General features: G+C 31.7%; 3 protein-coding genes across 5 annotated transcripts; 2 read left to right on the forward strand and 1 right to left on the reverse strand.

The window, feature by feature from the left end:
- The first annotated feature begins 204 nt into the window (after positions 1–204).
- LOC124829820 (EIN3-binding F-box protein 1-like) lies at positions 205–3,866 on the forward strand. The gene is made up of 2 exons (XM_047303392.2): positions 205–774; positions 1,255–3,866. The coding sequence occupies exons 1-2, from the start codon at positions 750–752 to the stop codon at positions 3,147–3,149; spliced, it is 1,920 nt and encodes a 639-aa protein (XP_047159348.1). The 5' UTR covers positions 205–749; the 3' UTR covers positions 3,150–3,866.
- Positions 3,867–13,201: 9,335 nt separating this feature from the next.
- On the forward strand, positions 13,202–14,719 carry LOC148206970 (EPIDERMAL PATTERNING FACTOR-like protein 8). The gene is made up of 2 exons (XM_088115494.1): positions 13,202–13,586; positions 13,720–14,719. The coding sequence occupies exons 1-2, from the start codon at positions 13,496–13,498 to the stop codon at positions 13,956–13,958; spliced, it is 330 nt and encodes a 109-aa protein (XP_087971620.1). The 5' UTR covers positions 13,202–13,495; the 3' UTR covers positions 13,959–14,719.
- Positions 14,720–18,102: 3,383 nt separating this feature from the next.
- On the reverse strand, positions 18,103–27,183 carry LOC124829819 (CBL-interacting serine/threonine-protein kinase 24). 3 transcript variants are annotated; one of them, XM_047303390.2, is made up of 14 exons: positions 26,684–27,171; positions 25,909–25,971; positions 25,754–25,825; positions 25,468–25,575; positions 25,269–25,343; positions 25,104–25,157; positions 24,322–24,447; positions 23,377–23,466; positions 22,722–22,844; positions 22,414–22,533; positions 22,083–22,199; positions 21,591–21,647; positions 21,409–21,483; positions 18,103–18,602 (listed from the first exon to the last, which is right to left on the reverse strand). In XM_047303390.2, exons 1-14 carry the CDS (start codon positions 26,864–26,866, stop codon positions 18,507–18,509), a joined length of 1,359 nt encoding a protein of 452 aa, XP_047159346.1. In that variant the 5' UTR covers positions 26,867–27,171; the 3' UTR covers positions 18,103–18,506. The 3 variants fall into 3 exon arrangements, with proteins under 3 accessions (XP_047159346.1, XP_087961292.1, XP_047159347.1); XM_088105166.1 differs by lacking the exon at positions 18,103–18,602 and adding an exon at positions 20,729–21,014 and having other exon boundaries at positions 26,684–27,179; XM_047303391.2 differs by lacking the exons at positions 18,103–18,602; positions 21,409–21,483; positions 21,591–21,647 and having other exon boundaries at positions 22,188–22,320; positions 26,684–27,183.
- Positions 27,184–27,475: the final 292 nt, after the last annotated feature.

The raw sequence follows: 27,475 nt of genomic DNA on the forward strand, positions 1-27,475 counted from the left end.
TTTTGAGAGACATAATTCAATTAATTGTGTCAAAGATGAAATATTATTTTTAAGAAAGTATTATTAGGTCTAACAGACATAGAAAGTAATATTTGTGGGGTTGTAGGGGCAACCTAAGAAGAGAAAGACAGAGTCATATTAGTGTATGTCCATAGTATCTTCCTCAAAGTTCACGCATCAGCTGGTTTCGAATACTACACAAGTTGGAGTGAGGTTAATATAGTTTGATTAAATAAAATAAAATTGGAAAGAGAAGAGAGAGAAAGTGTAGGTGGTATTAGTTTCTAGGAAATGGTATTAGGATACTAGAATGTATTACAAAATGCTGAGGTGGTTGGTTTGGTTGGACTAAGAGAGAGAGAGAGAGAGATGTGTTGTATGTGGGGAATAGCCGGTTTTGGGGAAGGATTCATTGCATACTGAATATGCAGTAGCAAAGCACCTGTGGCGTGGTGGTGTCTGTGGACGACACCAATATCTTTTTCTTCCTTTTCCAATATAAGACTTTGTTTCTTCACGATATATATATATATAATACATTCCCCCAGACCCCAAACCCACTTCATCCATTTCAAAGCTCCTTCTTCCTCTTCTATTTTTTGCCCTGCTCCGTGGGGTTTACAATCTCAAATGCTCTGCACCCTTGTCTCTATAATCTGCTTTTTCCTTCTTCTTCCTCTATCTGATCTTAAGGGCTTTCAACTGCTGCCTCCCAGATTTTCTTGGTTGTGGACTCATCCTCTGTGCTCATGCCTACCCTTGTCAACTACAGCGGTAAGTTTTATCTTTTTTTATTTTTAATGTGTTACTGATATCCTGTTCTTCGATTTTAATATTTGATTGCTCTATTGGTTTGCATGTGGTGATTGAATTTATGCATACGTTATGAGGTTTGTGAGTTGGATGAAGAGGAAAATACCATGATGAGAAAAAACGTTTTTCTTTTTATTTTCATGGGTGTTGGTTGTGAGGGATGCTTACAAACTGTTTTATTAGAGCTTGCTTTGATCTACTACTGATCAGAAGGTGTTTACCGAGAACACTTCTTTATTTTCTCTAAAGAAAATGTTTTCCCTTTTCTTTCTCTTTGGGGGAATGAGCATGCATGAGGAAGTTATTCTGTTGAAAGCTTCAATCTTTCTCGTATGATTTTTGGTGAATGTTGAGTTTTGATCGTGGACATCCTATTGTGTTTAATGTAGAAGTCTGTTGTTTTGTTGGGCTGATCTTTGGTTTTGTGGATTGGTTTATCAGGTGATGATGAACTGTACCCAGGGGGTTCTTTCTGCTCAAGTCCAATGGAGTTGGGTCGCTTGTACTCTACTATTGGCTCCAATTTGGATTTGTACTACCCTCCTAACAAGCGACCTCGCTCCATCCTTGAAGCTATTGAGGGTGAGCAACATTATCAAGAGCCTGGTATTGAGGTTCTTCCGGATGAATGCCTCTTTGAGATATTCAGACGGCTACCCGGTGGCAAAGAGAGGAGCTTATGTGCCTGTGTATCTAAACGGTGGCTTATGCTTATGAGCTCTATTTGCAAAGATGAAATTGAGAGGACTACTTCTTTTGCTGAAACGGTTTTTCCAGATGAGAATCAAGATATTGAATGTGATGGTTACCTTACAAGGTGTCTGGATGGGAAGAAAGCCACTGATGTGAGGCTTGCTGCAATTGCAGTTGGGACTAGTTCCCGTGGGGGACTAGGGAAGCTATCTATCAGAGGAAGCAATTCTGTTCGTGGTGTCACAAACCTCGGCCTTTCTGCAGTTGCTCATGGTTGCCCTTCTCTCAGATCGCTGTCTTTGTGGGATGTATCTTCCATTGGGGATGAGGGTCTGTCTCAGATAGCAAAAGGATGTCATATGTTGGAGAAGCTTGATTTGAGTCATTGTTCCTCAATCACGAACAAGGGTTTGATCGCAATAGCTGAAGGTTGCCCCAACTTGACCACCTTAAATATGGAATCATGCCCAAATATTGGAAATGAGGGCCTGCAAGCTCTTGCAAGGTTATGTCCCAAGCTGCAGTCAATTTCTATCAAGGATTGCCCTCTTGTTGGGGATCATGGAGTATCTAATCTGTTGTCCTTGGCCTCCAACTTGTCAAGGGTTAAGCTTCAGGCCTTGAATATTACCGATTTCTCTCTGGCTGTTATCTGTCATTATGGAAGGGCAATAACAAATCTGGTCCTCTCTGGTCTAAAAAATGTCACAGAAAGGGGGTTCTGGGTCATGGGGGCTGCTCAAGGTCTGCAGAAACTGGTGTCACTTACTGTTACTTCCTGTAGGGGGGTAACTGATAAAAGCGTAGAAGCCATAGGTAAGGGTTGCATCAACCTGAAGCAGATGTACCTTCGCAGGTGTTGCTTTGTTACTGATAGTGGATTGATAGCATTTGCCAAAGCTGCAGTATCTCTCGAGAGCTTGCAGTTGGAGGAGTGCAATAGGTTTACTCAGTCTGGGATTATTGTTGCTCTTTCAAACATCAAAACGAAGTTGAGATCTCTTACCCTTGTGAAGTGCTCTGGAGTTAAGGATATCGATATGGAATTATCTATGCTTTCTCCTTGTGAGTCGCTTCGATCTTTAGCCATTCAAAAGTGCCCTGGTTTTGGTAGTTCTAGCCTGGCCATGATTGGAAAATTATGCCCCCAACTTCGGCATCTTAATCTTACTGGACTCTATGGCATAACTGATGCTGGCCTTCTCCCCCTTCTGGAGAATTGTGAGGCTGGACTTGTCAATGTAAACCTTTCCGGTTGCTGGAACTTGACAGATAACATAGTTTCAGCCTTGGCCAGGCTACATGGTGGAACACTAGAAGTGCTAAATTTGGATGGATGCATGAAAATTACTGATGCAAGCTTGGTTACAATCGCAAACAACTGTCTGGTGCTTAATGATCTAGACGTGTCGAAGTGCGCCATCACTGATGCCGGTATTGCTGTTCTCTCTAGAGCCAGTCTGCTTAGCTTGCAAGTACTTTCCTTGTCTGGTTGCCCAGATTTATCAAACAAGTGTCTCCCTTTCCTGACCATATTGGGTCAGAGCTTGATAGGATTAAATATTCAAAACTGCAACTCAATTAGCAGCAGCACAATGGAGATGCTAGTGGAGAAGTTGTGGAGATGTGATATTCTGATTTAATCAGGGAAGGAGATAGAACTGTACAGGTCACATTCAGCACTCAGCACAGATTCTGGCTGATATGCTGCCTATCGAAGTGGATTGGTGGCAGTTTGTTGACTTAGTTGTTTTCCGGGGAACTTTGGCCTGTTCCTTCATGACCCATTTTTTTACAAGCGTTAAATGCTTGTTCCTACCTACAACAACCCTTTTGGCCTTAGGCTACTTCTTTCATGGCTTGGGTCCCCTGAGATTACAGTTACTAAGTCCTGGCTGATGGTTTCCACTGCTAGATAGTGCATGCTTATGCTAGATCATATTTTGTACCGCTGGATGTTGATAATAATAATAAAAAAAACATGTTTTAGCTTCTGTCGCACATTTGCTATGTTGTTGCTTAGACTTTAGCTTTAGTTCATGTCCTTTGAAATAGTCTGTCCTTTAGTTTATACCAATGAAGCTTCTTAACCATGCCTTAAATGTGGATGAGAGGTTTAACTTGGTTTCCTTTGGTCTTGTCAGTGTGGTTATGTTGTGCGATTACAAGGCCAGGTGCCTCATATTCAAGGGCTTCGGTCTGCCACAACAACCCCATCGTTTGGGTTATTTTATTTTATCGTTTTATTTTTCTTCCCTCCTAAATCGAGTCCTTGTTTTTGTAGGCTTCTCTGGCTTTTAAATTGTACTAGCAGACCACTTTGCTTATCGTCAATAATAAAAGTGCAATTTTCACTTGCACCTATGTTGTCGACGTTGTTTCTTTTTTTGTGTTGAATAATGGAATCTTGTACTGGTGAAGTGAATTTGGATGGCAGAAAAGATGGTAGGTGGGGTTGTTCAAAACTCGTAACCTGCTTTGATCTAAAGTTAATTACTTTTGACATATTTCACCTTTACAATTTAAATAACACGTTCTACAGTTTCGGGTATGGACATAAGTTATTCTTCCGATAGTTTAATTCAGTATGGTTTCACATATTTTATGTATTTAACTTTTTTTTTTATAATTATGTAATTAATAATCTTTTTTATTTCATTAATGTTTATATATAATGATATAGCATGTGTTTTAATTTGCATTCACTTCACTTAAAACGGCAACTACTGTCGAAATGGGAGTTCTAGCGTCAGGGAGAAATTAAGTTCAATGGAAAGAACAAAAAATTTAAACACGTTCGGATGCACATCTGAGCCGATCTATGAGTATTGTATCATGAAGTTCACACATTCCAAATCAAATTCGATTCAATTCATAAGTGCAGTATCCTTGAAATGAACATTTTCAAGCTTCTAAGTAGAAAATCAAACACACCCTATAGAGACTTGAACTAGCATTCAGAAGTGTATTGAAAAGTAAAGTTGAGTGAAACAAACACAAACTTCAAAGCAAATAACTACTGAGTTGAATCTGTTTAATACGCCGTTAATAAAGCTTTTGTACTACCAAAATGAAATCAATGGAAGATATTGGTCAGGTAATGGGTCTTTTGTGGATGTCAATTGTCACATTCCGCATTAGTTATTTCTTGAGGGTAGCAAATGAAAATCTGGTTTAGAAGTTATATAGTGCAATGGAAAGCTATGATAGGCAATGATGAAAACAATGATTGTGATGTTTGGTTTCCATTGTTGAAATAAATTCTGACGACCCTCTAGAACTAGGAGCAATAACATTGGTTGAGGATGACTAGAACCCTTTTAAAGGTGACCACATTGTCACTTTTTCTATGACGAGAAAAGCATTGGTGCCCATGCATGGTTATGGTATGGGAGGGTAAGGTGATGTTGGGACTTGAAATGGTGAGGATAGCCCATACGTTGATGAAGGGGCAAAACATGAAAGGTAAATATTATGAGAGTGATAGAGAAAGGGAAAATCATTGTATAATTAACAAGATACATGCATCATAAGCTTTGTTTGGTGCGAGGTGTGTATAGTGAGAAGACATGGAAGGGATTGGTGTGTGAGAAAATGTGTGTTGGAGAAAAGGATAGTTTGCAGAAGAACTGTTATGTGATCTGCTACAAACTGCTCATAGTCTTTTCCTCACTTTGTCCTACTCAAAAAGGCAAGAACAAGAAAAAGACAAGGACCTGCTGCACCACTTTTCACATCACAATTTACCTTCACTCTCTCTGTCTCTGTGCCTTCCCATTACCAGGGTTACTATTTCAATCACTTTGCCCTTTGCCATCTGGCTCAATGCTGCCATCAAGTTTTAACTTCTCTCCATACTCATAATAAATAGCTATGCATCATGAATATATGCGATTTAAGTACCTTTATGTGAAAAAACCTGTCAAAATAAAACCAGTTTTTTAACCAAGTTTCTATACTTCAAAGACATACTCTCTGAGAATGAATAATAAACAAGTCATTGTAATATGAAGAAATGTGCGTACTATTTAGCCAGAGGAGATTATAAGTTATTGCATATTATAGCTGCTGCATGCAGAAGAGAAGTGTGTATTGCTGGTGTGCTATAGTAGACAAGAATATACCTTTTTACGTTTTCTTGGTAATGCAGCTTTCTTAATTAAGTAAATTTTATATGAATTTATTATAAAAAAATAACTTTAGATTTTTGTGAGTGATTCTTAGATTTAACAATACATTAGAAACTACAAAGTAGGATGAGAGTATTGTGTCATGCAATAATGATGATATGCGACTTTCGCAAACACGCAGGTCACCTAATCGATAAAGCAACGAGTATTAAAAGAACAAATTCTTAACTGCTTGATTACAATTTTTCAAGCAACAAAAAAGTAAGTGTAGAGTTTAAAAGAATGTGCAAAACTAGAAGAATTAATACGGATATGGAGATTAATAATTTATATTTGTTTTACCCAATAAAGAAAGTTGAGTACTTTTAAACCGAAAATTTTGAAGTCTATAACTTTTGGTCTTCCTTTCACCTTACCATTATCTAGATACATTTCATGTGCATTTGACCAAACACATGATTAATGATACTTTTTGTTACTTAAAAACGTGAAATTCGAATATGTTAACCACTCTATTTCCAATATATACTAAAAAATACATTAGAATATCATCCAATATGGATTCTAAGATGAACTAAAAAATACATTAGAATATCATCCAATATGGATTCTAACATGAACTTGAATTGGACACACATGAAATTGTTACTAATAGATTATTTATGATTTTAGTTTGTGAAAAAAACCCTAACTTGATTATATGACAAAACCCCTAACTTTAATATTATAGCTTATACATCAAGATCAATTAATTACATGAATTTTATCATAAACTTCTTTTTGATGACTTATAATGCAAACTATGATCAACAAGATTTGAATATCAAATAAGAGTGTTTTTTATTTGAATTTGGAAGTCAACTCAGCCCATCATGAGTTTAGACTAGGTTGAATTTAAAATAAATTAAAATGTTGATACAAACTAATTTTGAGTCTGGCTTACTAAGAATTCAGTTTATTCGGATTTAATCCATAGTAAGTTAAGTTAGCTCATCAAATCACTTAATTTTAAATTATATTACAAAAATAAAAATCTTAAACCTAAAATGTTTTCACTTTTTAGGAATTGATTTGAAGTAGTGTATACCAACAATGCAAATTGTGCTCCCCAATAGTGTTCCATCGTACACAAGCAATGTAGTCGTGCTTCGTGCTCTCCAAGCAGTGCAACCAAGCTCCACAAGCATATCGTGCTCCTAGCAGTGTATATTGTGTTGCTTGGCAAAGCAAACAATGCTTCGCAAGGAGTCCATGCTCCACAAGTAAATCGTGCTGCTTTCAATTATTAATGATATTACATTGTGCAATTATTTATTACAGAACAAAATGAATTATGAAGCGATAGATGATCAATGTGTTCATAATAATTTGAAATAATTTATAATTATTTTGGATCAAAATTATATTTAAATTTTAATTAAAAAAATGTTATTTTTTTTAAAATTAAAAATATATATAATTAAATGAACCAACACAGTCGAGTGGATCAATTTTTGTCTAAAGTTCAAATTCATGTGTATAACTCAATTAGATCTTTCTGAAGTGGTTCAGTGTATAATTCAAAATCAAGTCAGAATTGACTTCTTCCGTTTGATTGAGTAATTTTAAATAACAATAAGTGATTCATAAAAATATTTCAAAATAAATATTTTAACAATTACAAAATAATATATATATATATATATATATATATATATATATTTTATTTTATTTTATTTTCTGATGTGCGCAATATTTTTTTTATATTACTCTTTATTTTAAACTAAAATAATTATATTTCTACTTTTACTCTTTTAATGACGATTGTTAATTTAAATTTAATTATTTTATACATTAAAAAGTTATTTTATCATTTAATCTTTTAATAACTATTTTTTATCTTTAAATAATTATTTATAATAAAAAATTAATAATAAAAGATTATTTAAATTATTTTTTTATGGTTTCATACTATTTTTAAAATAAAGTGATGCATATACACATTTGTTTCTACTAGTATCTATACCTATGTATAAAGGAGATTTATCATTTTGTTTGACCACATTTTTTTTAAATTTATCCTTTAAATAAAAGTTTTTTTAAATTAAAATAATTATTTTATCAATTTTATATTTTTAAAAATTAACCACTTTTTAAAATTTGAACATTTTTTAAAATTTAAATATTTTTAATAATAAAACTACTTACAAAATAAATAAAAATGATTTATATTTAATTTTTTAATTATAAGAATAACAATAATAATTTTATTATGTTTTATTATCATAAAAAATAAGCACACAATCGTACGTGTTTTCACTAAATTATATATATATATATATATATATATATATATATATATATATATATATATATATATATAATTATACTACTAAAATATAAAATTAAATAAATATCTTTATATTATATATTTACTATGCAATCCCCGTATTAGGTTAGATTGATCATATTTTAAAATATATGAATTCATTTCCAATGCAATTCTAATTTAGTGCAGTGATTAAAAACAATTTTTCAATAAAAAATATAAATTTATTAAGTTATATAGATTTGCAAGTCCTTACTTACACCTAGACAACATATTAACATTGAATAAAAATATCTTAATTTAACAAAACTGAAAAGTCAAATATATAATTAAATTTGTATACTGTGTCATATATAAAAATTTAACTACTAAATGGTCATATTCAAACAAATAATTTAGATTCTACATGATAACATGTCAAAATTTGTTTCCACCACCATGTTGAGTATCATAATGAACGTAGTAAATTGCAGGGTGGATAAGTTAAGAATTAGGTAGGAAAACTGTACATATTAATTGGTCTTGGAGAATAAAATAACCTAATATTCCTGACCTAACCTTCGTCATCTTCGGATTCAAACCATGCTGGTAATAATAATCTTATCTTTTTCCCTTAGTATTAGTTACGTGGTCATTGCCATGGTACCATATTATAATACAATGATATAAAATGTTATTAAGGTTTGGATCAACTATACAGTGCGTCTTAGATCCATTTCTTCTTAAAAACAATAATAATATCATTTTATTTAAAAATACTAACTTATTAAACTAATGATATAGAAAATATATAAACAAACAAAATCACTAATTATTAAATATATAATGTTTGTTGTCTTTGTGTTTATTCATTACCCCTTTAAGAAAGTAATAATTTCAAAAGATACTTAATTAAACTTTATGATCTTTGATTGATTAAAAAAAAAGATAACGTGTTAATATTGGTCTTGTTAGTAATATTTTATTTATTGTTTTATGTATATTTGAGATCGAGATCATTTCAATCTATAAACATGATGTCATCTTAGTCAAAGACATATCAATAGTAGTAAATAATGTTTAATTTAGGTAACAAATAATGTTCCTGAGTAAGATATTAAATAAATTTGATTAAGGTAATTAAGTCATATGATTTAGGCTTATCTAAATAAAAACTCATAAATATAATATTAATATAATGTACGGAATAAATTAATTATGTTTTATTATAACAGCATTATTATACTATTTGACACACATGACTTCAATATAAAATGTCTTTACTCACATATCTTCTTTTGATATAGAGTGATTGAAAAATGTGAAGAAGAACCTTCGCATAATATATATAGTTTTATAAAAATATTTATATTTTTTTATTTATATCTTATAAATTTTTACTAAATTTTATTTATATTATATATATATATATATATATATATATATATATATATATATATATATATAAACTTTCTAAAATACTAATGGTTTCTTCTAGAGTTTGTGTGTTTCTGTGTGGTAAAATTACAACGTCGTTAAACAAAATGATGATATAATACTTTTATTAAAATATAATATAAGCGTATCGTCAAATAGCTCTATATGGATCAATTACAAATGGATACAAGGTAAAAGAAACATCAAACAAATGTCTTTTTTAATAAACTGTACTACAAGAAACAAACACTTATTAATCCAAGACTTATAAGAAGATCATAGAATCAAATATTAGGATAAGTTGATTGTAATTGATATTTATATATCTACAAATGTTTTGGGTATATATGAATTTTATTTTACACTTTTGTTTTTATCACTATCTTAATTTTCGTAATTTAGATTATCTGTAAAGCAAGCAAAACTTGATTGTAAGTTACTTTATACTTGACACTTATAATATGCTTTCTATAGGTACGTACGTGACTTAACCAATCAAATTCTAAGATACTATACATTAATTTGATAATCAAATATATTCTTTTAAATGTATATATGTTTGAATATATGTGCATATATTATGCATAATTAATTAATGTCATCTTCATAAAAAAACCATCTCCTTGCATATACGTATTCATAATGTTTTGAAATTTTAAAACATATTAATTTCATCATATACAAAAGTTTGTTTGAGTATAACAATTTTCACTTAAACGAAATTTATAAAGAAAATTTGTTTTTATCAGAATTTTTAATTGGAGCCAGACTCTTGGTTGTACAAAAATACATAAAGATAAAAAAGACTAAATGTTTTTGCCTAATTTTTGTTTGAGTAAAATTATATTAATTTGATAGAAAAAAAATCAAACATTTGTCTTATTTGTTGAAAGGGGAGTCTTTCAACCTCTTAAAGCAAGTAAAGTGTGTGTGTTTTTAGGATGAAAATAGATATTATTTCCTAACAATGATAGTTAATGTTATTTTTTGGATGAATAGGTTGTTAGATTAGGTTAGGTTTAATGTAAAATAGGGTCTTTATTATTAGGGTGGTTGATCTGAGTTAAGGGCCAAAACTATATGAATCTGGATTTTTTTTATTGTTTTAATCGATTAAGCAAGCTAACTAATCAATTAAAACTGTGTAGAAATTTTAATCAATTAAGAAAATAACATAATTGATTAAAATGGTTTGAAAGCAGACAATTTGCTCTTTATTTTAATCAATTAAGAGAATGACCTAATCGATTAAAACAGTGTAAACCTTAATCGATTATGAAAATAATATAATCGATTAAATATACTAGTTTTGTGTCTACGTTATATATATATATATATGTTCTAATTCTTCTATAGTCACAAAAAATATTATGAAAAGTGAGGAAATTGAAACGAAGAACATAGTTTTGAGTTGTCTACGAGCAATCTTGGATGCATCAACCATTTGAAGAAATTCAAGGTCTCTAAGAGTCCAAGGGTGAAAGAAAGATCAACCAAAGATCTGCATTATCTTTCTTTGTAAAATCTGCACTTCTGGTGCACCATGTTTCTAGTTTCTTTGTGTATTCTTTATATTAGTCTTAGCTGAGCAGACAATACTTCTAAAAAGTGTGTGTAGTTTTTTCTTTAGGTTGGCGTTTTTGTTGTATTTGAGAGTAATGAAAATATATTAAGTGTATCTTGTATATATTCTATGATTCTTGATTATCAAAGTTAGTGAATTCCTTTCACCTAAGGTTGTTGGAAGATAACTAGATGTAGACTTGTTTAGAGTCGAACTCGTATAAATCTTGTGGTGTTTTCTTGCTTTATTCTTGTCTATTGCTTTGGAAGTTAAAGATCTTTTGAAAACAATATCAAACACCTAAAATTTTTTAAAAATCATTAAAAATTATTTTCAAACCACTTCATCTCCTCTTGAGTTGAGATATAATGTATATCAAAGTAATATTATTTTTGTTTAGGGAAAATATCTTGCTTAATAAAACCAATATATACATTATGAAGAAAAAATAAACATTTTCAAAACCTACCAACTCATTCTACCACTTCTAAATATTAAAAACATTTTACATTAGGTACTTCAAAATCCATACAATACTCATTTAGCATAAAATGATTTTTCACGTACTTAAAAACTAATACGATCATAACTTAATAACCTAACACATGCAAACCTTTATCATATTCCTACAATTGAATCTTACAAAGCATACATTAAGTTACTTTCTAAGAAGGAAAGGGTAGGAAGAAAGTACAAAGAAGAAAACTAATATTATAAGTTTGGTGATTGGAATTTACCTAACTTGAATTCTACTATAAAAATATTAAGGGATAATGACAATAACGGTACAGCTGAAACTAATTATAGCAATGTATTACAAAAGTATTTAAGAAATTGGTATCTAATTTTGTACAGATGTACAATAACAAGCGTTTTTTTAATGAATTTTATTTACATAAAAAAAATATTTGCAATTATTCACCGTATATACAGACAGATGTTTTCATCTATAATAAATAAGAAATATAATGATTATAAATAAGATTAATAATTAATAATAAGAAATGTTTATTGAAATATATTCTTACTTAATATAATTTTTCTACTTTCTTATGAATCAAATAATATTTTTAACAATGTCCTGTTTTTCTATCAATGAAACCACATCTTTAACCATTTTGAACAAGATAATGTAAAATAATGCTAAAGAACCTCTGAACACGATCATGGGATATGAATCTTTTAAAGAATAATTTATTTATTTATTGTTGGTGATCATTCTATTTGATTTAAATAGATTATCTCTGGGAAAACAGTAACTGTGTTCTCAAAAAGAGTAAAATAATGAGAAAGAAAAGAGATGCATGCATGTTCGAGGTTGAAAGCAGAGTTACCTTTCGTTAACGAAAAAAATTAGCAGATATTGTGGTAATATTGAGACGAGTGGCACACAAAAGAACATTGAAACGACACCACTGCACTCCTTCAAGTCAGTGGAATCTCTCATCTCATCCCATGCATATCTAAGACATAGCAATAGCTATAGCTGTAGTACTTCATTCATTACATCTCTCTGCAAAAGCCAAAGGGTACCTTGTAAGCCTACATGCAGCTTTGTGTATGTATGTATGTATATATGTATATATACCTACCTTGTAAGCCTACATGCAGCTTTGTGTATATCTATATTTGTTTTAGTCACACTCTTTCTTGTACCTACTGGACTGTTTTATCACTACCCTTCTAATTAAGAATCAAAGATAAACTAATGGAGGTTAGTGGAAGCCTTGCCCAAAATAAAATGTGTAAATCATACAAATGCTGTGATATGTAGGTTTGTTAAAGAAATTTCTTAGAAAAAAAGAAAATCTATTTTAAGAGAACCGAAAGATTGTGTTACTCTCTCACTCACCTTACATTCTTGGGCGATTATATTATGTTCGTATTTCTGATTCTGATTCTGATTCTGATTCCTGGGTTAAAGTGATTTAGAACAGTGGGTTGAAGAGAAAGTGTGAATGTTTGAGCAGCTTGAAAGAGAATAGAAACAGTAACTAGTATGGGGATGAGGCTTCTATTGAATGAAGTGGTCCCTTGTGGAAAGAAAATAATAGTGATGGAATGGAGTGGAATTTGAATTGAGTTTTTGCCCACCATTTGTTTGTTGTATAGAGGCAAACAGTGTGTACACAGTGTAGCTGTAACATATAATAGTAGTATTAGTAATAGTATTATTGAGGAGCAGAGCCAAGTGCAAATGACCAAAAGCTCATGGCCACTCCTTAGATGATGACAAGGGAAAGATGGTGTAGTACTTCAATAATTTCAAAAGTTAGCATAGGGTAGTCAATTCAGCCAGCAAAAGATGAAAAGAAACTGTGACTTCGGTCATTCACACTGAAAACCTCGAGTCAGAGCACCTGTTGCTCTTAAAACACTTCAAACACCAAACTCATCTTTTTGGGACCCTTCAATTTTTCATACATATCAATATCAATGATACCACATTCAATACCAACCCCCTTTTCATCCCTATTATTGCACAACCCATTCCTCCCATTTCTTTCTCCCACAACCCCATCTTCTAACTTCTCTGATTGATCGTTACTTTCTTATTTTTTTTTAAGACTGATGGATTCTCCAAACGTATATCTCAGTGGACTAAAAACTTTTGTGACTCTGATTCTCATAATTTCCCTCACCTTATTTCCTTCCAATTCAGGTAAAACATACACACCATCATGAGTGTCCAAATATTTCTGTGTCAACATGATGGAATGAATAACTTGTGTGTGTCATTTCATTACTCGGTGTGATTAACATGATTATTATGTTCTTGACTTGACTTTGAACAGTAGGGTCAGGTTCAACGAAAGATGGGAAGGGTCTGAAGCAAAAGAAGTTAGTGTTGGGGTCAAGGCCTCCAAGGTGTTTGAACAAGTGCTTGAGTTGCAAACCTTGCATGGCTGCTCTAGTAATCTCTCCTCACCACAGGGTCAGTCACATTCACAAGGCAACAACAGCCCAAAGAGACGAGGGCTACTATCTTCTCTCTTGGAAATGCAAATGTGGTAACAAGTTCTTTCAGCCCTGAAATTAAGTTGATCATAAAAAAGCTTTTAGGTACACACTATAGCGGCTTGCCTATAGTTTATGCTTGAGCAATTTTCAGTGTAGTTGGTGTGTGTGCTGTGTAGTATGAACTAATTAACATTATCAACCTTCAATCAATCCCATATTAACTTGACTGTAATATGTACTTGATTCTTTGTTCAAACTTTGGTTGATGTGGTTGACATTATACTTTGATGGATAGATAGTTGTTAGTTTTTTTAACCACAAGAGAACAAGGGAAACCCTGACATGCTAAAGGATGTACTAAGGAGACCCACTTGGTGTGAGGCTGAGCAACAAAACAAGGTTGGCCCCTCTGCAGAACTAAGCCAGCATTAACAACTGGGTCAAAATGAATCAAAGATGAGTGAGAAAGAAGTAGAAGGACACCTTACGAAAGAAAGGGTACATCGTATAAAGAATGTAAATAAAATTATGTTGGTCCAGATATCTTAAACAATTACATATATTATTATTGCACAATACCATACACAAACCATTCGTCTCTGAAAACATTTTAAACCGCCAGATTTTTTGTGTAGTTGCCAAAAGAGAGTTTCTTTGGAAATATATGTTTCTTATGCTGGTATCAATATGAGAATTTTTTGTCAGATTACATTTCTTGTTTCATGAAGGTGTGTTGCTTTAGGTTTCTATATCCTCAATTCTTCTGTGAAAGAATTGTCCAAAACAATTTATGGTGTTTAGTGGTAGGTAGGTGTGGGTCTGACAATTTGAGCCTAGGCAGTGAAGGCTTACGAAATTCCGACAGAGAAGTGGAAGATTTTTGTGGCCATGGATGAGTCAAAATCATCCTTTCTGTGTTTATGGGAAAAAGCTAGGAACAATAAAACAAAAAATGTCTGTTCTCTCTTTATAAAATTTGTGGACTATTATCACTCAACGTTCGTAAGTTTTCATTGAACCACGTCAGCATATTTATAAGTTTATAGACGCAATTAAACCGAAAAAAAAAATGATGATCCACTTAAAATTAATCCACAAATATGAGGAATAAGTGAAGGTTTAAATCTATATATTACATATCTTGAATATAAAGACGTAGAAATAACTAAAGGATAGCTTTAGAATTACAAATTTATATGTTCCCATAATAAAACAAACGAAAACCAAAAGATGAGCTAACACCAGTCATTCACAATGTATTTAGTCACACACCAGACCTGGTAAATGCCACATTTTTTTAATACATGGTAACTCATATTTGCATATTTGAAATTCATGTGAGTCTAAGTTTTATATCGGATAGAAATGAGAAAGTAGAATATTATATAAAGATGAAAGATCCATTAACTCATTGTCTTATGATTTTGGATAAAGAGTAATGTCAATCCCTTATATGGTTAAACTAAGTGTTTGTGTCTTTCCGGTGAACTTCTTCTTTGATAGATCCAACATGATAAACATCCTCCTTCATAGACCGAACAACTCGTTCTCCCAAAACATTAGTGTTAAGTTGGACTTAAAAAGGTAACCTTTTAGTTGGCTTATCTAACTCTTTAATTACTAGTATGAATCTAATTATAGATGATTATGTTATTTGATTTCACCCGTTAATAATCAATAACATCTATAAAAAGACACATTCTTAGCATTCAATTTGGAGAAATACAAGATAATTATGAAAAAACACAATATTAACATTTAATTAAGTAGTTGAACATAAGTAGTGATATTTTAACTTGAATAATGTGACACACAAGTGTCAAAACTTAATATATCCAATGTAAGAGAAAATTGATTTAATCTCGTGTTTGACCGTCATTAAGTATTTGGAGATTTAGGAAATAAAATTAATTTAAAACATTCTCACACCTTGTTATTTATTTTTTGATGGCAAAAGTTATTATTTATGAGTTGCAATAATGCAAACTTATCTTAGGAGAGTTAAATTTATGAATAGTTTTGGAAGGGAATTACATTGTTGATCTGTCAACTTGAAAATATTACTATGATCCAAATCAAAATGTAAAATGAACAAAGACAAAGAAAGATCAAAGGGAAAAAAAATAGATATATCTTGAAGAAGTTTGATGTCCAAAAGCATAAAATAGATGAAGAACCACATCCTAACATTCATCATGTTAAAAATATGAATGTGAGTCTAAATTACATATTAACTACAAATAAAAAAGTTGAACATATTAAAAAAATGACCTATATAAATTTATTGTGTTAAAGCTTTAAGTTAGAGATGATGTGAATTTCTTATCTGGAATAAACTCATTATTGATGTTCTATCTCTTCAAATTTTAGGAATGTAAATTAAATTTTAGGAAATTTTTAATTTGTTTTAAAATATCTTTTACATAAAGATAAAAATATATTTTTTTATTATTTATATTTAAAAAGTTAATATTGAGATAATGTTAATATTTAATATTACGGTTACCTTTTTATTTTATTAATAGAGTATATGAATAAAATAAATTGTATAGCATATATCTTCTATTTACAAATTTTAACAATTATAAATTTTAACAATTATAAATTTTAACAATTATATGATACTTAAGCATTATTTCATTACTTTTATTTTGATATGAGTTCATGATGACGTCAGTCTCATAAAAGTATATTTGTTTACATTTATATTTAGAGAGTTAAGATTGAGATATTACTTATATTTAATATTAGGCCACTTTTAGTTTATTAATAGAGTATATGAATAAAATAAACTACAAAATCTTAATATATCTCTTCTATTTCCAAATTTCAACAGATTATCCATCACTTAAGCATTGTTTCATCACTCAAGCATCCAAAGTTACAAAATCTCCTTACAAACCCATCTCATTTGAGCAACTAACCATTGTTTGGGTGATGAAAATTTCAAAGGACCCATGTACATAAAATAAATACTACTTTTTGAGTGTCGCTGAAGTGACATATATTTGGAACAAAATAATTAAGCAGATTTGACAAAACTAATTTTCAGTCTCTCTTATTCATTTTAACCCACATTTAATATTAATGACAACTTATACAAAGAATTGAAACCACAGTTATATTTTTTTGTTGCTTATAGGTATTTTCAACACTTCAATCTATCCAAACTAAAACACTCGTTAATTTAAAATCATATGTCATACTAGAAATTATTCATTCCATATGTTAGAAGTCCCACATCGACTACAGATAAGACCAATTCATAGTTTATAAGTGGGTGGTTAGAGTCTATCCTAGCGATATTTATTGTTTGTTAGATATATTGTTTCACCCGTTATTGGATCACCCATTATCGACCAGAGATAAGGTCATCAGTTGTTTATTTATCAAATAATAATAATTCCAAATTGGTAGAAAGAGCTAGAACCCCCTTTTCCAAAAAAGTCTTCATAACTCTAAGTTATACTACCTAACCAACCAAAACATTGATTATGAGATAGATCAATCGAAAGAAAACATTTTCCATTCATTAAACATGTGAAACCCTTTAATATTCACATGTAAAACCAAGAGAAAAAGGCAAGATAAGTTTAAAGTGAAGGAGAAAATAACCTAAAAATAAAGTATGATATAATAAGATTGGTGTAACAGAAGAAAAGAAAGGAAGTCTATTTGGATAAAGGGTAAAAAATAGTTCTAAAAATTAAAGAAGACAAAAAGTATAAAGGAAATTATAATTTTTTCAAATGAATAACTAAATAGTATACACACACATGTACTTATTGTTTTAATTTTTTCAAATATATGTAACCATGAATATTAATTCAGCAGTGTGATTCAAAATGATACATTGTTAATAAAATTATGTATTTATTTCTTTAAGTCTACTTTTCACAACTTACTAAGCTTTGTCATCATCATAATTTTTTAAAATGTTATGAATTTAATAATGATATGTAAAGTAATTAAATATGAACGACTTTCCATGCAATAATGTCCTTTCACAAAAGGCCACGTAGCTCTACTTACAATATGATTCCAATGTGTTTTCAAATCAAATTCTCGATAAATTCAACAATGTCGTTTGTAGATGTGATCAGTTATTAACTTATTATCGCATGTCACAATTGCTGTTTGTGTAAGCAGAGATCATGCAGTCTAGACAGTGACCATACAAGTGGTAAAGTGGGAACGTACACTAGTGCTCCGACAAATGTCAAATAAAACGCGTAATTTTGGGTTCAGTACATTTGGACCCCACAAAATCATGGTAGTACTATGGTTAAAAATATAATTACGTTAACATTTACATACTCAAATCTGAGTAGATTTAACTTCATACTTAATCAAACACGTATTTTGTTTTTATTCTTTATACATTTCTCCCAGAACCCAATGATGGATGGATTTTGTAAACCATCGTGGGGTAGATTTATTATGCCAAGCCAAGCCATGTGGTAAGTTGACAACGACACCCGTTCACAATACTATTCATGCATTGCACGTTGCATTATGATAGCAACAAAGCTTGTCAGCTTTTTAGGATACTCGGAGACCAGCTGAAGCTCTCGGTGCACTTCTAAGCAGATTTGCATCGTTCATAACTTCAAGGATTGGATTATATAGTCATTTGCTTAAGCGTGTTAGAATTTGGAATGGTCCCTGCCGGTCTCCAAATAATGTTTCCGAGTTTGGAACAAAAACTCTTGTAAAACTGCAAAAAAGTACAGATATAAGTTACTGTCAGTTTATCTGCATGCAAATATAAATATATGTATATTAGGCTGCATTTACAAATGTTTAAAGTAGGTATACAAACCTGAGAAGCGAAAAGAAAAATACACTCCTTCTGGAAATAGGATTAAACGTTGGGTAGCACAATCGAATTAATAAATAAAGCAAGTGGGTTTCGTAAGTAACAAGCTTTAGACTATCTTATTTAAGTAACTTAGATCAAATTAAAATGTTTGATAACAAAATTTATTTAACGAGCTTATAACTTTAAAAAATTGTGAATTATCTAGCATGTTTGTTTTTTCATTTAAACCCCACTTAAGATAAAGGCATGAATGGAGAAGAAGAAAATGAGCAAAAATATGCAAAGATAATTTCAAGAGTAACAAAGCTAAAATAGTTGGATGATTTATTGCCATTTTGGACTTTAGTTGTATTTGTATTAGACCTAAAATTGGGCTCCAATTAAAGACTTATTCAAACCCAATTAGAGTACCAAACTTTTGGCCGGAGAGAAGAGAGGAGAAAGCATGACAAGTGTGACCCAAACATATAAGATCTAATACAAACAGGGAAAACATGAGACAAATCTAGATCTAGGATTTATTTAACTTGAATTTCTCTCTCAGTTAGCCATTGCATTTTCTCCCAAGAAGGCTATACACAGTCAGCATCTCTTTTTCCTAATGAACTTTGAGATATATGAAATTTAAGAGTTACCCTAAAACATTGTCTCTTTGGTGAGAGTGATTTTCCTTCTTTAAGTCTTATCTTGATATCTCGGAATTCAAGTAACAATTCTCCATGATACTTATCGTGAAGATGAAGATTCGACTTCGGATAGAGTGTAATTCTTCCATTTCGTAAGTCTTCTCAACCTTTTCTATTTGAATTCCATTACTTGTTCTTGTATTGTTTTTTTATGTTCTTGTCTTACTTTCTTATAACTCCCGTTCAATCTAATTCTTAATTTGTTGAGTTTAGGAGTTATTCTAGAGCATAATCTCTTTGGTAAGAGTGATTTTCCTTCTTTAGGTCTTATCTTGATATCTTACTATTCAAGTGACGATTCCGATTCTTCATGACATTTATCTTGAAGATGAAGATTCAACTTCATGTGACGTGCAATTTTGCTATCTCATAAGGCCTCTCCACCTTTTTTATTTGAATTCTTCTATTGCTTGTTCTCGAATCGTTGTTCTTATGTTTTTGTCTTACTTTCTTATACCTCATGCCTAATCCAATTCGTAATTCGTTCCAGATTGTGTTTTTATGTCCTTAGTTCGACTCGTATCTTCTTGTCTTGTTCTCAATTCATATACATTGTTCTTGTGATGTAATCATTGATTCAAGTCTCTCATAGATTCAATTCATGACTTAAGTCAAGGATGAGATTCTAACTTGTGATCTAGATTTCTTGCTATCATATGTTTCTATGTTTAAGCTTCCAATACCCACAAGTATTCTCAAATTCCGAAACACTTTCAACATGAATCCATGAGTCTGGAGTCATTCATGTTTAACCGATTCCAAGGTGTAGTCACACAGGATGGTATATATAGCTTACAAGTTTGTAGGTTCTTTTTTTTTTCCTTTTTTATTCTTAATAATTTTATACACTTCCTGATTATTTTTATGTTACCTTCTGTAACTAATTTAAATTTTAATAAAAAAAATTATCTTTAAAAAGTTAATAAAAATTAAAAATCAACTAAAAGTTTACAATTTTTTTGTTATTTTATATTTATTAGATATGTCATTAACTAGTTTTATCCAACACTTTTAATTGAATAAGTAATTGTATAAGCTTCACTTTTACTTTAATAGCCAGCTTTAAAGTTCGTGTATTAACTAGTTTCTCGAGCAAGGTCGTAAAAAATGATTTAGTTGTTGTTGATAGAGTGTTAATGGTGCACACATAAAGTTTATAAGTAAAATAACTGCTTAAAAAATTCAGCCCTCTCTCAACTTCAAAGCATGAATTTCATTTTATTTCTTACATAGGGTGGTTGGAAGTTTTGATGGACATATGACTATCAAACGGGGAATAACTATCAAAATGTAGCATACCATGATGCAGTGAGTAAAACCCATGGTCGCATAATATAACCCAGAATTTCTCTAATCTTACGTAACAAAATCAAGTCAATCATAAATAACACTGATAAGGAAAGGATAAGACATAATATCGGATAACAGTAAAATTTCACAAAGCCAGAAAACTAATAATTAGCATATGGGCTTGCTCATCTCAATTCCAGTACCGTTGGACATCGACATCAAACCCAACGTTGGACTTCAGAAATTGACTCCATCTATGATAGTGTTGATTAACGCACAACCAAATTCCTTATTCTGCACTATGCCTAAAATAGTTGTGTTCACCATGTAGCTGTACCAAAGTATTTTCTTTTTAAAATTGATGACTGACAAAAGTCAGTAACTAACTACCAGTAATTAGATTAACTTAAGAATTAAAAATTAAAACATGGGATGATGAGTTCCTAAGATGGGGAAAAACAAATAATGCAGCCATATGGAGCTATTAAATTTGAGTACGGAACAAATGATAATTCTTAATGAGTTTCTTCCCTCTCTTTTTAACTAAGTTGGAACACGAATATTGATAAGCAAAAAGGATGTCACTCTACGTGCTTGTATGAACAACTGTGCTGGTAATTCCCCCTTTTAGCATTAGCCATATTTTATTTTGGTGATTCCCATGGCATAGCTTGAAAGCATTTGAGAAATAAAAAATGTAGATAAGTGTAGATATTGAAGCTAACCTTGTGGTAGTCAAAAGTGTCCCCAGCTGCCTTCCGAATATCAACCATGAAAAGGGATGGAGCGACTTCAAAAACCTTTCAAGAAAAAACAAACATGATTTAACCATATGATCAAGCAGAAATAAAATTTTTCACATAAAAAATAACAAACACGAAAGAGACAAAAAGAAAAAACAAACAACCTCCAAGACCACTGCAAGTTGCCCAACCTTGTTTACAGAAACACCTTCTAGCCTCACCTACAAGAAAATTACATTTAGGGAAATGATAGGAAAAGAAAATAAAAGCGAGAGACACATTTATTTTCAGAATAAAGTACAAAAATCCCTAGCTGGTCTTAAAATTAGAGAACCAAATAATCACCTGTTTTGAATTAGCAATCCCTACTTAGGGATATGTAATGTGATTGAAACAATAATGTAAATTGGCTAATATGACACGATAGACATTGCAGACTAATTTAACAATAGTTAATTAGAGCAGCAAAAGCTACAAACAACAAAGATTGCATTGATATATGATGACAATAGGATTAAATGAAAGTGCGTCTGTTCATAGTTCTGTAAAAAAATGTCTGGTACATCACACTACCATTTATTATCAGCTTAAGGCATCTTGAGCCAATGGATTATCCACTCAACATTACAGCACAAAGTAGAGAACTGAAGTTATACCTTGTAATTGCGAGAATGGACCTTAAGACCCATTGACTCTGCAACAGCTTCAACAGAAGAAATTATAACTTTTGCTGGTTTACGGGAGACAAAACGTGTTTGTCGCTTTACATAATCCTGTTAGAACAGCAAAAGCATATCAATTGGGGCAAACATCAGACAACCTTGAAAAAATTACTCTCAGCCAACTTGCCCCCCTTTGATTCAAACCTGAAATCAGATGCCCTCTAATGCCCACCTAGGCAGGTGGAAGTATAAAATGTTACATGGCAGCCAGAGACATAGAGGAACCAGGAGATTGTAGGGCAGGAAGATGAAACTAAAACAATACCTGGTGCCTATCAAACAATGGTGAAAGATTCAATCCTTGTGATAAGGAAATCATCTCAAATGCATTCATTATGAAAGGACCTCCCTCGGTAATTTCTGACTTTTCAGCAACATATTGGTCCTATAAAAATGTAAAAGTGCCAACTACCCAGATCAGTGAATCAAAGCACTTACGCTGTTGGATAACTAGCAAAACATATTGTAGACTTACAATGTATTTGCAGCTATGGATATGCAAGGGTTAGACATACAGTTGCAAAAATAAATTTTGTTTGTATAAATTGAATAGAACAAAAAAAAACAGCAAACCTCAATATCATCAAAAACAGCCCGAACATCATCCAAATTTACTTGCTCACATTCCTTGAGTTTGACAGGAAAATAGTTTTTCTGGAACCATGGAACTTTCCTTATTTCTTCAATTTTCACCCTCTGCACTTCCATAATTGAATTGGAATTAATAAGAATAATCTATTTAATTCACAACTAATTTGCAATAATCAGGTGTAAAATTTCCCAGATAGGGTAATCCTTATACAAGTAGTAAAAAATGTCTATACATACAAAAATATATTTATTTTAGTGTCAGCAAAAATTATGAAACCTTACAGAAGCATAAAAATGCCACAAAACTGAAAAGTGGACCATAACTGATAGTAACATCCTTTAATGAGAAGAAAATCATTTATTGTCTCAATTTTTACTATTTTCAATTTTTATGTTTCTGAAATAAGGAAAAAAGAAAAACCAAAAAATTAAAAGAAAAAAGTATTATACTTGTTTCACAGAACTCACTACATAGTTGCATTGTCGTAGGAATAAACACACTTGTAATGTAACTATGAAAATGTATCAGGATAATCAGTTAGAAGCGCACACACTTCATAACAAAGCATAATGCGTGTATGCCTGTATTAGGGGCTATAACAAATTACATCTTGAAGAAATGAAAAACTGTACTCACTGTTTCTGGATTAGGATCTAGAATTTTATGTATGAATGACTTTGTCTCAGCAGAAAACCAGAATGGGCAGACATACTCTGCAGCATTGATCTACAAGTTCAAATAAAAAGAAAATTCAATAACAAGTTAACAGCTGGTTAACAATTTACATCTGCCAATACTCCTAAAATGAACATTAAACACACTCACAAAAGATTCCTCATGGTATCTAATAAGAAAGACAAGACAGTCAATTTTTCATAAAAGTAAATAGTAAAAGCCAGAGGGATTACTATTCTTCAGCCAAGACTCAGCTTAATCCTCAACCATACAAAATAGAATCCCTTCCCGCACCCACCCACTCCCTCCAAAAATCTACACACACTACTGTTGCCTAAGCATATCAATGTCTCCCTTATTAACACCAATCTGTCCACCTAATTACTTTCTCACATTTACCTTCTTAATAATCAGGTTCAAAACAAGTTTTCAACAAATGAAGCTCTACTACATAATAAGCATGAACATAAGAACAATGCATCTCACCTTTTCACATTACATAATACAGCATGTAAACAACTACTAAAGCTTGAATAACCCATTAAAGATAAATGCTGGCAGCAGAAATATTTTCAACCTTGGCAATTTTACTGTCACCTCTAAAACTATGCGTGAATTTAGTAGCTTATTTTATTTTTGTCCATATCAATTATTAAGGTTGTTTGATTAGGATCTTGTTATTAACACTTCAATTACAAGAATGTTATATAATTGTTTCTTATTATTTTAAAAGACTATTTTCTCTTCAGTGAGAATAGTTCAGGATTTAAAATATAAATAAAGTTCCAAAGTAGTTAAAAGTGATGCTCCACTGATCTTTTCTATTACATTCACAACCAATATTTTTCACTCTTCTCTCTAGCTCTTTCAAGTATACTTCCAGGTTATAATGGAAAGGTAGAATACCCTTCTGTACAAAGTTGGAAGGTCAGGCTCCTCAAAAGGAAGATATCCGGCTAGTAGAACATATAGGATGACCCCACATGACCAAACGTCAGCTGCAGCACCATTATATCCTCGATTTCCGATCACCTACAAAAGATCATTTCAGTGAGAAACCAAAGCACATAATGATAAATGAAATTTATTGCAATAAGGGGAAAAGAATCAAATTTATACGAACTCATAATTAAATCACTTAGAAGAAACAGTCAAATTGCAACCTAAATTAACTATCTCACCTTAGACATATAAATTGAATATATCAATGTCATGAGATAAAAAAAAATGCAATAGTTACAAATCCAATCATTAAATGTATAAATAATTAACCGTGAAGACACCTCTTGTTCCAAGATAAGGGTTTGAGAGTAAGGTCTAATATTTACCCTATGTATTGAATCAGACTTCTTTAACTTTCAAGTGGACTAATTTCTTATTTCTCATGTCATCCTTAATTCCTCTTTTTTAATATATATATTATCCTCGTATCAGTCTTGAATATCTCTTATAATCTATATATATTAATATTTATGCTGAATTTAGAGAAAAATAAAAAGGTCGTAATGCAGAGAAGAGAACACCTCAACTGGCTACTATTTTCATCACTGGTGATTTGTCCATAAGACCGTAAATAAACTTGATAAAGAGAATTATATCAAAACATCAATCTGAGCCCATAGGAAAAGGATTAAAAGATAAAGGCAATAATTAGGAATGACATTGGAGTTGTGTATAATTAATTTTACCTCAGGGGCAACATAATTTGGGGTCCCACAAGTGGTGTGAAGAAGGCCAACACCCTACAAGAAAGACACAGAAAAGGATAGGATGGAGCCGTCAGTTCTGCAGCTTCTGCTATTTCCAAAAATCTTTATTCTGAGACTAGGAAAAATAAGATGCCAGTTTATTACCTTTTCAGTCAATGCACTCAATCCAAAGTCAGAAACTTTCAAATTTCCAAAAGCATCAAGAAGGAGGTTTTCAGGCTATCAAAAGAGAAGAGAAACAAATTGATCAAGACAAAAACAAAAGAAGGTTAAAACATTTACCTCAGCAAGAACATAAACACGGACACACACACATATACATATACTATATACTGCCTTTCACCTTCAGGTCTCTATGGTACACACCCTTTTTATGACAATGATCAATAGCGTCTATAAGTTGTTGAAAATAGCGTCTAGATTCATTTTCAGAAAGCCTTCCCTGCTGAACCTACAGATCCAAAAGCAGTGTAATTGTAACATATATAACAAACAAAATCTAATAAAAAGCCTAATCAAATCATTAACATTAATCTGTTAGCATCTCAACAGTGATTATAAATTTTAAGGTCAGACTTGAGAATTGTCAAAGTTTAGAAGAATCATAATATATAAACATAAAAACTTACAATTTTGTCATATAGTTCCCCTCCCATCACAAATTCAAGGATTATGTAGATCTTGGTCTGGCTAGCCAAAACCTAAAATTTGAGAACAATGTGAGAAATACAAGAGGGAGAAAGATGGTGTAAATCCTGATGTATTAAGATATCTCTAGACATACCTCGTGCAATCTAACTATATTAGGATGCCTGACAATCTTCATAATCGATATCTCTCTTTTAATCTATGATAACATGTTTCAAGTTAGAAAAGCTAATACCAAAGGATGAAAAGAATTACAACAAGCATTCAGTACAACGAACTGCATCAATATTCTGGCATAAATGCACAGGCAAGCATATGGATTTAGATGCACAACTTTGACTGCAAATTTAAAATATGAATGTAAAAATAATATCAGACTAATGATAACAATAATATTATTATCATTATATTACTTGTATTTATTTAAACAAGTCAATATTCGGGGTCTAAAAGTCATTTTGAACGGTGCAGAGCTTTAACTTTTTTACCAAACAGGTTTTTCTAATAAAATCTTCACTTAACTAATTTTGGAAATAGGTTTGATCAAGGCCCGAGGGATAGACAATGTCATATGCCTCAAAATCAGCCTCTCCCGCAAGCAACCTGACCATTTCCGTCTCCAGCAATTGACATTCCCTCTGATTCTCCTTCTCACGAACCAAATACAATCTAGCCCATAATATTTTCACCTCTAGTTTATTTTAATTTTGTTATTTCGTTTTTTGGATACCAATTGAAGAATGTAAAGAAAGGCTTGACCTCACTCTCGTTATTAACAACATGAATTCGAAGGAACGGCAAACCAAACAGGACTCAAAAGTTAAAACCCAAAACATAAAGGTTATAAATCAATATAGTGGAAATTGAACACATAAGTTCCCTATGGAGAAGTTGAAAGTAACAAGGTCAACCTGCTCAACCATTCTGTGCTGGAGAATGGTGGTCTTAGCCATAGTTTTAATGGCCACGCTCTCCCCTGTTTCAGAATTTCTGGCGAACTTGACCTTGGCGAACGTGCCTTCGCCAATAGTTCGCCCCACCTCATACTTCCCGATCTTTCTCCTGACATTCATGTTTTTTCGACGTTCATTCATCCACAATTTCAGCTCCTCGTGGCGAATTCCGATTCAGAGAAGATGACCTAGAGACGGAATTGGCTCCCAATGAATTTCAGAGAACAGAACGCTATTCAGTTGTAGGAGACCACCAGTATTATTCTGGAACCTGATCCTCGCGTAGCATAGGACGTTCGAGGAGAAAAGAAAAGATCGCAGAGAGTTGGAATATTCTGGAATTGGAAAGAAATAAAGAAGCGAAGGAAGTAGCAGTTCATATAAGAATGGAGTTAGCTCAAAAAGGAGACACGTGAGAAATGAGAAACGAGAAAGAGAAAAAAAAAAGGCGTGGCAAGTTGCCAATGTCTCCATCGTCTTAATCCTCAGTTTTAGCATGCGTATATAAAAGAAAATAGACCTTTGTAGCGTAAACCTTTTACAGATAGTTAAATATGAATAATGGCGAGAAAAGTAGAAAATAAATAAAATAAAAATTACATAGGATAAATACAGATATGTTGTTTAAATCAATAGAAGTGAAATAATTTATCTACTGTTTTGTTTGGATGAATGAAAAAAAAAATAAGAAAAAGAAAAAAAGTTTATTTTTTACTAATTAAAAAGTCAATTTCCCAATTCGAACCTATG

The sequence above is a fragment of the Vigna umbellata genome, chromosome 1, assembly GCF_029865625.1.
Source record: "Vigna umbellata cultivar VRB3 chromosome 1, Vumbellata_1.0, whole genome shotgun sequence".
NCBI classification, from domain to species: domain Eukaryota; kingdom Viridiplantae; phylum Streptophyta; class Magnoliopsida; order Fabales; family Fabaceae; genus Vigna; species Vigna umbellata.

What these genes read in the sequence shown, in the direction of transcription:
- LOC124829820 (XM_047303392.2), top strand. Translation starts at nt 750, where the DNA reads ATGCCTACCCTTGTCAACTACAGCG. An exon ending in TACCCTTGTCAACTACAGCG is followed by an intron (nt 775 to 1,254) that starts GTAAGTTTTATC and finishes TTGGTTTATCAG; the next exon opens with GTGATGATGAACTGTACCCA.
- LOC148206970 (XM_088115494.1), top strand. Translation starts at nt 13,496, where the DNA reads ATGGATTCTCCAAACGTATATCTCAGTGGACTAAAAACTTTTGTGACT. An exon ending in CTTATTTCCTTCCAATTCAG is followed by an intron (nt 13,587 to 13,719) that starts GTAAAACATACA and finishes GACTTTGAACAG; the next exon opens with TAGGGTCAGGTTCAACGAAA.
- LOC124829819 (XM_047303390.2), bottom strand. Translation starts at nt 26,866, where the DNA reads ATGAATGAACGTCGAAAAAACATGAATGTCAGGAGAAAGATCGGGAAG. An exon ending in TGTACCATAGAGACCTGAAG is followed by an intron (nt 25,344 to 25,467) that starts GTGAAAGGCAGT and finishes CTCTTTTGATAG; the next exon opens with CCTGAAAACCTCCTTCTTGA. An exon ending in CATTGTTTGATAGGCACCAG is followed by an intron (nt 22,200 to 22,413) that starts GTATTGTTTTAG and finishes CTGTTCTAACAG; the next exon opens with GATTATGTAAAGCGACAAAC.